Genomic DNA, 11,567 nt, shown 5'->3' with positions numbered 1-11,567 from the left:
TAACCAGAACAAATGTGTCTTTCTGTTTAAGATCAGCTGTAAAGTAAGCTGGAGTTGAGTTGTGTTCAATCTGGGTGCACGGCAGTGATCGACGTGACGTCCATTGTGTCTTGGTTGGCACAGCAACAGAAGTGCTACTCTTTGCACTCTTGATTGCGTGAATAAGAAAAGGTGCAGTGATGTAGTAATAAATGATCGTGAGCCTGATTTGGTTCCTGTGAAAGCCTGCCGTCCATGACAACCGGTGGCAGCGTCTGCAACTTGATGAGAACTATTTAGACATTCATTATTATATAATAAATGCCTGTATTCTTGTTTAACACTAATGCATGATGACAAAGGTTTTTATGTAAACATCCAGCTGTCTGAAGGCAATTACAATTAATGATTGGGGCTAGTTGTCACACATTTTGCGTATTTGTTTTTTTTTTCTTAAAGGTTTAGAAAAATTTAATTCTTGACTACAAAAAAAAAAAAAAAAAAGTGTTAAATTGGCCAGTAAAAAATATTGACTGAAAATACTTTCAGTAACTGCATGTTGTCATGCTATATGGGGCAAGTAGTCACAAGTTAAATTGTCTTATATTTTCATATTTTGTAGAAACAGAAATTAATTTTCAGATTTAGTTTTTTTAACTAAAAGCGAAAAACAGTTTGGAAACAATTTGGGAGAAATGTCTATTTTTCTCAAAATAAAAAATGATCTATATATATATTTATATATTAATTAAACTTATTTTAGTTGTCATTGTACTAAAGCTAGAATTTTAGGGGGTTTTATCATTAGTCTGAAAATCACTATTGAAAAGGTCCCTGCTTGGTCCATAATTATTATTATTGTCGTTATTATTATAGTGCAATCTATTTTAGCTTAGCACTAATTTTATTCAGAATGGACGTTTTTAATCGTGATATTATTATTATTATAGTCTTTGAGCTGTATGTTGACCACAGCCACTGGACAATTTCTATAATTCTGAAGATGCCTGTAGCGTTTGGAGCAATTGCAGGGTTGATACAGTAGATGGAGACAGAGTTTAACTTTATTTATGACGAGCAAATACTTTCATTCTCCTCCCTTCAATTATTACATATTATTGACTGCGGTTTCTAAACTACTCCCGCTGATGGAGAATGTGAGTTAGTTTGGTTGCTTATTGTACTTTTCATATGATATTGCCATCATTCGAGGCAGTTATCAAGACCTCTACCGACATTTGGCCAAACAGGTTTATTTACTAATAATCAATATATCATATTTATCGTTTCAACTAATACTTACATTATCACTGATGACGTTGTTATTGTCTGAGTTAAAAGATAAAAAAATAGCTCCAACATCCGGGCCTTCGCGCTGTTTACCTGAACCACGTGTTATGCTATAAGGACTGCTGCGCGCTGCCGTGCGATTTGGCACGTGTCGTTGCAGTGAACGCGCATTATCGAAAACAAGAGAGATGCTGTGTGCGCGGGCTCGTGTTTGTCTGGAGCGCGGAGCCTGCGGTGATTGGCTCTGTGAGCGATCTCTCTCGGCAGCTGATTGGTTCGACACAAATTATCCTCAACCTGATTGGTTTTCATGTCTGCGGAGGAGAATGTCGTCATTATAAACCTATATTCTCAAACACGTTCGATATAAACATTATCAATTTCTACATATTGTAGTCTATATTCAATATTTTTCTATACTATATGTTGGAAATGACTACTGTCATGTTCATTCGCTGTAATATGACTAGCATTTATATATAGTATATATATATATATATATATATATATATATATATATATATATTTAACAAAAGTTCAAACAGATAGTATTAAAAGCAACCAGAATCGTGAGGTATCTATAAAATCTATCCACGAGGCGGTAAGAGAAATCCATAAATACATAAACATAAGCATTTAATAATGAGAACATTCAGTGCTCAAGACAATTACTGTTGTGGCTTCAAAAAGAGTCATTTTATTTAATTAATCCTATTATAATTGTGTCTTATTTCAAATGTAAATGTAATAGCGACCTAAACTTTACAGTTTTACTGCGTGTAGTACACCAGCATACTCTATGAGACACCAAGATAACAAATACATATTAGTGCCCCTAAACTATTTATAATTGTTGTTGTTTTTGAACCCTTTATTTTGTTACATCTCTCTTCCCTGGATTTGTTAAAATTCCCACTCCTTTTTGAGGCTTCTTTTTAAAAAGTAAGGTAGCGTGCGACATATTTGTGAATGAAGACGGGACAGATGTAATGTTAGTGAGAGTGGAGCGCACACTACGCCTCGTACGTGACCGCATCACAGTCTAATTAAAAAAAATAAAATAAAAATCCGCAGAGAAGAGTGTGTCACAGCGGAAGAAATATGAACAGGAGACTCTGAACAACAACAACAGCATCATCATCATCATCATCTCGGTCCGTCGTGACACATGCGGACGCAGCAGCGAGAAACCCTGCAGTGGGGAGAACAACTGATCCACTTCCACCCAAAAGGTATTGCATTCTGCATCGTTCAACATTTGCCATGTTTTCTTTTCAGATTTGATGATATCTTCCGATGCACAACAACACCCAGTGTGTGAGTTGCTAAGAGCACTGCATCCTAAGTGCCTCAGCGAAGGTCACATTGTGTTTTTAAATGAGGCAGCAGGTTAAAACACGACGCTGTCTTTAGTTGTATTTTATTATGTGAGCTGGGTAATAACTGCCTTGTGTCCGCGTGAAAAGCTTTCCTGTGGGTTACCATGGTGCAGAGTTATAAAATGGGACGCAGAATGAAAACACATGACATCATCAGGAGTCAGGACAGTGGAGGCGACGCGACATGCTTCTTTATTTAGACGAAGATGTTCGCTTTTGAAACTACTGATCAGTATTGATTATCGTCGGAACACTGCGTCTGTGTCAGTAGGTAATTATCTATCTTCGGACAATGCATTCGTGTGAATGTAGACTAAGGAAGTTTTAACGTTATGCATTGCATCTGGCTTATAGTTGCGCACAGCTACCAAAATTATGGGTTGGTTTTTGTGACCATCATTTATTTTAGGCAGTCTCTTCACTTATTATTTATAAGGCGTAGCAGATGCTCTCTGACGCATAAAGATGGGGCCATTTCTTTAGTGCCGCCCCTACATGGACCCCTGTTTTAGAGGAATATTGAATGACTCTGTGCATGATTTGCATGTGGTATTTGTGAATGTATTATAAGGCATCAGTGAAACTATATGGCTGAAAGTATTCTAATAACTACAGATTCTAACTATTTAACGAATAGGCCTACTAAATTTAAATTTTTACAATACTAACTCATTTTTAAAATCTAAAACATTTCTGTCCACTTCTCCTCGTTGGTCTGTTATTCTTTATAGCTCTTGTAGGGAACATAATGCAAAACACGAATCCAGTGAAGTTATCATCTTAACCTATGTAATCGTTAAATTACATGATTGTGTTTATTTACACATCCGGGATTATTTTCGCTTGGCTGGTAGCCCCGCCCCCGCCGCGCATCTATTGGATGCTTCACACGCCAGTAATGCGACGCCCCGCCCACTCACAAAGCAGCAAGACAAACACAAAGAGTGCAACAAAGACTAGAGAAATGTACAGCTTAACGACACACAAAACTGTCAGATAGTCTCACTTTGAAGTCTCAGACGGAATCTGCACCGAGACCAAAACATAGATGCAAGTATCACAAATTATACTCTGGAGGAAAAAAAAAAAAATATTCAGCTTCCCTATAGAAAATCTATGCCAAACTTCGCATTGAGATCCAGTTCAGGTGGTAAGTTGAGACTTTACGTTCATTTCAAGCTTAGAGACTCTTATATTTGCTTCGCGAAAAGATGATTATTGTTGTAGAACCCTTGTTAGTTAAGTAACACAAGCTCAAAACCGTTCCTTAATAAATATCTGGTCTGTCAGTGAAAAAAAAAAGTGGAGCTGGATGCATACACGCGATTTATAAGTTAATTATACGGAATAAAACTCAAATATGGTGTTTTGATTGTTGGCATTGGTCTTTGCAGATATCAAGTCTCAACGCTTCCTGGTTTTGTCACGAAGCACGAGTCCTTGTTTTGTTTGGTCGCACAGTTTCTTTGTTGTTTTCTTTAAAGATCCCGCTGACGACAATCAATTTGCACCTTTTTAACTAGTAGCCTATTGTCGACTCGCTGAATTGCTTTTATGAAGACCTTGCTTTAGTTGTTTGTCACTTTGTTGGGAAATAAAACAAAAGAAACAAATTAATGCACAAGTACTACTGAATAATTGGCTCGTTTATTGTTATTCTATAAGTGATTAGGATCTTAACATGGCTATTCGAGCTCTTAAATAGCTATTATTGTTTTTCTTAAGCCATAATGCTCATGATTAGCCTTATCCTCTCAGGTTAACACGCGCTCATGAACCTCCTTTGTTTGTCTGCTGTTGATCTTCTTCTGATTCACCGTCCTCGGGTCTTCTCTTACGATTTTAACGCTTCTTTTGGTCCAAAAACCGTTTAACGTGTTGAACAGTTATAAACATATTTTCATGAATTTCACAATGTCTGTGGTTACAAATTCAACTTATCTTTATGAAAGCACGCTTGACTTGTCATTTGCGCGAGCACGTAATGTGGTTATGTTTGTTTACAATACAATTCGTGCTACAAACATTAAATATGGGTAATAATCTCGAGCTTTCATGTTTGCACGCTCTTCATAGATCTGCAAAAAAAAATCCTACATATTGAATATCTACAGATATGATGTTTAAAGGTAAACAAGTTCTCATTTCCACGTCGCGAGCTCTAGTTACCTTCGTGAACGCGCGACCTTGTTGCCATCTCCGCTTATAATAAGTGACGTCGTGCTTTATGTGTTTACGTAAAGTCGCTTATAATTATGGGCAGTTTTGAGAGCATATTAATAACAATTATGTCAGTACAGTCGCACATTTGGTTGCCAAGAGCTTGTTTTTTTACAACACAATGAATTATGAATTATCTACTAATAGCAGATGTCAAATATTCCCACCTGCTGTGTGCAAAAGCAGTAGCCCAATTCCTCTTTCATTTCGTTTCTGCTTTCCTCAGAATCCCTTTCGTGTGTGGATGAGAGAGATGAAGCCGATCAGTTGGTTTCAATTATTTGTGGAGTATATAGACTTTTGTAGCATCAGGATTAATTTAAAATTATTTATGGCTGTTTAACGCAAATGAAAAGCAACATGGAGTTGCTGTTTCGTGCTTATTTTGGTTAGGTAAATATCATGTTGCTTGTTTTAGCGAGATCTGGCAACACTTGGCGCCACAGGAGCAGAGCTCGCGCATTTTGTTGGTCTGCGTGGTTGGCGCTTCCTGTGCTATTGCGGAAGTGTGTCTGTATTTTTCTATTGCATACAGTGTTGTTGCCCCCTCATTAGCCCATTATACAGAGTTTCCTGTTATTTTCTGATTGTCTGTGCGAACAGTATGTGAACTATGGAATGCCAAAAAGTGTCTCTCAAGCAGCATTCATCTACAAGTTTTAAAATAACTTATTGTCATGTTCCTGAAAAAGTACCATGGTACAGTGGTATCACATGGTAACATGGTACTGTATGATAATCAAAGGATGGCCATTTGCTAAAATCTGTTGAAATAAGTGCAGTAATTTACTGCATTAGTAATATTTTGGCTCTGTAATAAGGGGGCAGTCTGGCCTCGTTAAGCAAGTTGATTTGAATGTCATCCTTTAATAGACTGTCTATTAAGACACTGGATTTCTCACAGTGGCAATAAAGCTTAGCTTGGTCCTCTTGGTGCACAGGGCAAAGCTGCACTTTTTAACATGCTTAAACAACCATAGTTGGCTAAAAGTGAATCTTAAATATGTGGTATTCACTGGAGGCAAAATCATTATTATTCACACTTCATCAGGCACACAGGCTGTTCGGGCTTAAGCTGTCACGGGTGAAGAGGAAATGATTGTTTTCGTTCACTTTTATCTGATTTCAGCTGCTTATTTGCTAAGTATTCTTGCAATTCTAGGACTAACTTTTCATTTGAAATAAATGGTTCACACAAGTTGAGCATGGCGCTAGCAACACAGAGGTCATGGGTTTGATTCTCAGGAAATACACTGAATTAAAGGTGTATACCTGGAATGCAGCGTAAGTCTCTTTAGATAAAAGTATCTGCTAAATGCATAAATGCAAATGTATGTTCAACATAAAAATGGAAAATGTTGTCATCATTCTATGGTTCGTTTTTCCATGCAATTTCTATGAGAAATTTTATTATAGTTCTGTATCTTTAAGTTTGAATGCTCTTGTTCATATTTATTGTAATTGCATGGAAAAGTGACCAGTGCAATTTCTCCTTTTGTGTTTCATGTAAAAAAAACTCAAGAAAGACATATGGTTTTGGAAGAACATGAGGATGAGTAAAGGATGTAAGACTTTTCATTTTTGGGTGAACTGTTTTTAAGTCAGTTCGGACCGTCTTTTATAGTTTGCTAGGATAGAGTGTGTTTATTCCAAAAAGTAATGGCCTTCCCCATTCTCCTTTCCCTTTATTTCCAGGTCATATTTTCTCCTGTGGTGTCTGTGTGGAGCGTGCCACACATCCACTCCACAACAACGACGGCTTTTGCTTGCATCTTCCAGTGCTTCTTCTGTCAGCAAGTTCAGCAGAGCTGCAACTCGTCTAGCGCCAGCCCAGAGGAACCCAGTGAGGAGAATCACGACTGTGAGATGGTAAAAATGACAAAGTCTAAGACTTTCCAGGCTTACTTGCCCAACTGTCACCGAACCTACAGCTGCATCCACTGCCGGGCACATCTCGCCAATCACGATGAGCTCATCTCAAAGGTCAGTGGAGACTCTAATGAACTCATAGACCGTGTTGGGGAGTAACTAATTAAAAGTAGCCAAGTATACCAACTTAACTACATTATTCATTACTGTCACCATACAAAGTACTGTAGCTTTTTATTTTCTTTTTAATTTAAAATGTATATTAGATGTGTAACTATTATTATTACTTTATTATTCTATTACATACAGACATGCATACATATGTGTGTGTGTGTGTGTGTGTGAAATGTATGTGTATATATATCTGTATATATGTATAATATAAATCTATAACATATTACTATATATAAGTAACACTATATAAAATTTTTCGGTTACCTTGCAACATGCTATAAGTCACGTCTCTGCGACTAGACTTTTATTGTGTCTCCTGACGGCACCCATAATAGGTTTACCAGCTACAGTACCGTTTTGTTTATGGTGTACTGTGATACCACAGCAGACACTTTGCATCTTGTTTGTTGGATATAACAGGATATGTTCGCACAGGAGGCACGTGCCACTCTCCCAGATGGCTAAGCTGTTAACGCTACTGCAAGAGATGATCCATTTCCCAGTATGCACAGCACCTGTCAGGATCAGTCGAACCCTCTTGTAGTTCAGAGTCAGACAAGATCTGAAAACAGGTGGTTTGGTTAACCTGTTTGCACGCTGGTTAATTTGTTGTTTCCCAGGACAAAATAATTAGAAAATTAGTCTTCAGGGGCTGGGTTCACAAAACATTCTTAAGAATAAAATTCTTGGTAACTGCCATTTCCTTCATATTCTAAGTTTAGAATTTTTTTTTTTCAAGATTTACAAAGACATTTCTTAAGAATGTTCTTATCTTAAGATTGTTCTAAAGAAACAATTTTGAATTAGAATTTGAATGCCTGAAAAGGAAATTCTTACAAATCTCTTCAGGCTATTTCACACTGCAACAACTGACGCCGACCAACAGCTACCATCACCAGATTGCAGTACGTTACTTCTCAGATATTCCGAAAAACCCTCCGAAAAATGTCATTTCAACAAGTTCAATAGCGAAAACAAGCAATGACCAATGCCAACAGGTGTAATGCACTGATCCAACAAAACCCAACGATCAGGTCTGTTAGCATTGTTCACTGTTTGATGGAACAGTGTATAGACCTTTAAAGTTTGGATAGCCTTCAACCAGTCTTAAAAGTTGGGGATAATTTCCCCAAAGGTAAGAATCAAGAAAGAATCAATTTAATAAAAATAAGGTGTTCTTAAGGAATAAATTAAGATTTTTTTTTAGTTTATAAGAATGTTCCAAAGTGAAATTATTGAAAAGTTCTCAAATATTTTCTTAATGAATCCGGTCCCAGTTAGGTAAGATTAGCTTCCTCATTTTTATAGTAAAGGAACATGCACCTAATTAAAATTCTTATGTACAATAAAAAGCCGTGTCACATAGCTGCTTTATGGGTCATAAATTTGAAGTTGTTCAACATGTCCTTTTGGTGATCCAGTATCGTTTTATGGATTATGTTGACTTAAAGAATGGAATGTTGATTAACTTGTATTTCCATTTACGTATTTAGAGCCTTTTGTTGATATTATTTTAAGGTCATAGATTATGTAGATATGCAATGGTGCAATTCTTTATAATGGTATTGTTTAAAGATGACGGTGGCCTCAAACAGGTCAAGGCTAAAAGTACTCCACCCAAACAAACAAATATGTATCTATATGTATGTATCTTTTTGTGTTTATATATTTATGTATTACTGAAATTATTTATTGTTTACACTTACAAATTTTTAACTTATCAAAATACATTATTATATATTTATATTTTCTATCAAAACACAAATATAATGTTATATGTATATTGCTGTATTTATTTATTAATCACACGTATTAAATTCTACATTTATTTAAAAAAAAATGTTGTACTCAAAATTGACTAAAATTATATTTTAAAACAGAAAATGTATATTATATATTGGCATGGCTATAGATTTTGACAGTGATATAAGGCTGAATAATGCACTTCTGTTAACTGACCTGGCCAATGCCTTACTCTGTCATGCGTATTAATTGATATATTTTCATATCTCTAAAATCTGTTAAAATGTACAAATCTCATTACCGCCAAGTTATGGCTTGTTGACACGTAATGATGATGCATTGCCGTCTGTATCTAAATACACACAGGATCTAAAATAAGATCTGTGGAGAGCAGCAGTAATACACACAGATTAATTGCCTGACTCTATGAGTCCTTGCCAGTTAAACTTTCTCTTCTGGACATGAAGGTAGACCAGGGACAAACTTCATGACAAAGAATGTAATTTCACAGTGAGCAAAACAAAATTTATTTGAATGGGCTTCAGCTCAGGCTCCAGTGCGTTTATCCTCCACAATCTTTCAGAAATCCCTTTTCGTTTAGCCATAGCGCACTCGGACAGGATTGTTTATGTGTCCAAATAAAAGCATTAATGCTCTTAGCACTTGAAAAACACCACATGCTCTAGGGAGGTGTGTCGCGCTGAGTGAAAAGCGGTTTTGCTGTATGGCTGAGTTGGGCTCTCCTGCAACTTCCTTTCTCCATCTCATCTCCTCAGCGCCAAGAATTACCTCTAAGCTGATTATGTCATTGGGTGATAGTCTGGGTCCAGCGCCTTTCTCCTGTAGCTACTGCAAACATAAGGGCTCTTTTCATGGCACGCGTCTTCATTTCATTAACAAATGGCCCTGCTCAATGGCAGATCGTAATTTGTGAAGGGTACATTGTTTCTGCGATGTTATCTGCGAGGAGATTTGAAGGGCAAGAATAGACATTTAAACCATGAAAAGCTCAACAGATGTTCCTTACATATCCTGGCATTTAGATGGTGCCTTAAAGATGACCCACTTTATTTCAGAATGGAGGTCTTTGTTAGTGGTCAAAAGTGGAAAATCTTTGTGGCTTTTTTGTTTTAACTGGTAAAGCAGGTCAATTTGATTATGACGTACTTTCATTCTTCCAGCATGGCCTCAAAAGCAGGGACTTGCCATGCTAGATATCATTCTTCTTGTTGTTAATGCGATCATTCTTGATACATATTAATTGTGGTGAAACCTTCATTGAAAGGATGCATCTCGTCCGACTAATGCATTCTTTCATAAACTAGAAGGTATCAAGGTATCTTGCATTATGCAGTCACAAGCCTGCCAACATTAGTAAGGATTAGCACGCATGGCGCATGGTGCTAGCCAACAACAAGCAGGACTCGCATGCTGAACTCTTGGATCAGCATCAAACATCACTGGCGGAATGCGGACAGTATTGTGGAAAGGCTAAGCTAAGGCTTTGCTGCAGTAAGTCATCATCAAGGACCCCTCTGGCTTGCAGACAGACACCCCATCTGCTCCAGAGATGGGACATTGGGTAGTATTTCACTACATAAAGACCTTTATACGCTAAGCAATCTCTTATATAGTTGAGCAGGGAAATCCTTACTCGGGGCGCCTCCCAAAAAATACTCAGAAGTTCTTGGAAGCAGTACATAACTAATCGCTCTGCACCATAAGCACTTTCCCAACACAAAACCTGTTCCAAAACATTGGCAGCATAATTATTTTACCTTCTGTGATGCCTCATTTTGGCCATATATATTTATTTATTTTTCTTGCATAAATGTATTTATACGTGTCAGCGAAGATAGCCTTGTGGGCAGTGCGATGACATACGGCCATCCCAAGTTCGAATACCAACTCGAGGACCTTTCCCGATCCCGCCCCCTATCTCTCTCCCACTTTGCTTCCTGTCAGCTCTGATCTGTCCTGTCCTATAATAAAGGCAAAAACGCCAAAAATAAATCTTAAAAAAAAAATTAAGCACTAATATATATATATATATATATATATATATATATGAAGAGTTCAGATGCCAAAGCCTCTAAGTGCCGTCTGAAATTTTCATATAAAATGATAATTTTTATCAGGCTCCTATGCTTAGGTTCAGTAAATTTATTCGAATGGAAATGTATAGGTCCTTTTCAATGCAATTAAAGTGAAATAACTAAACAAATGTAGGAGCCTGATAAAAATGCTAATTTTAGAAGAAAATTTCAGACGGCACTTAGAGGCTTTTGCATCTGAACTCTTCATATATATTAGTGCTGAGCAATGATTAATTGTGATTAATCGCATCCAAAATAAAAGTTATTGTGTATGTAATAAATGTGTGTGTTCTGTGTATATATATATATATATAAGACACCCACATACAGCATATATTTAGAAAATATTTACATGTATATATTTATATAATTTATATTATATATATATTTAATATGTAAACATAATTTCCTTAAATATATACATGCGTGTGTGTATTTATACCGTATATACATAATAAATATACACAGTACACAAAAACGTTTATTTTGGATTCGATTAATCGTTGCCCAGCACTATTTACTCTCTCTCTCTATATAATGTATATGTATGTATGTAATGTATATGTATATGTATATATTTACGTATTGCATAATTTTGGCCAAATTTATTTATTCATTTATCCGTTTTTCTTGCCAAAATGTATTTTTATTGCTAAGATGCCTTGTTTTGGCCAAATTTATGTATGTATTTATTTTTCTTGCTAACAATTAATTAAATGTATGTATTTGTGTTTTTCTTGATAACAGTTAATTAATAATGCATAATAATTAATCTCTCATAATGCATAATAAATAGCTCTAATAATCAATCAATAAT

The 11,567-nt window shown here is 36.2% G+C and overlaps 1 protein-coding gene across 4 annotated transcripts in view; it reads left to right on the top strand.

The window, feature by feature from the left end:
* Positions 1–2,263: 2,263 nt before the first annotated feature.
* Positions 2,264–11,567, top strand: part of LOC306871743 (protein yippee-like 1) — a 29,608-nt gene continuing 20,304 nt past the window's right edge. For 2 of the 4 annotated variants that reach the window (XM_079419874.1, XM_079419871.1), the window contains exons 1-2: positions 3,551–3,798; positions 6,564–6,851. In XM_079419874.1, coding sequence (XP_079276000.1) covers positions 6,735–6,851 — 117 coding nt within the window. In that variant the 5' untranslated portion in view covers positions 3,551–3,798; positions 6,564–6,734. Of the gene's footprint in view, positions 2,502–3,550; positions 3,799–6,390; positions 6,434–6,563; positions 6,852–11,567 lie in introns of those variants that run through there. The other 2 variants (XM_079419872.1, XM_079419873.1) reach the window with 2 other exon arrangements.

Source organism: Barbus barbus (assembly GCF_936440315.1).
Source record: "Barbus barbus genome assembly, chromosome: 6".
Taxonomy (NCBI): Eukaryota; Metazoa; Chordata; class Actinopteri; order Cypriniformes; family Cyprinidae; genus Barbus; species Barbus barbus.
Note: the sequence above shows the minus strand (reverse complement) of the source record. Positions and strands in the feature narration are given on the sequence as shown.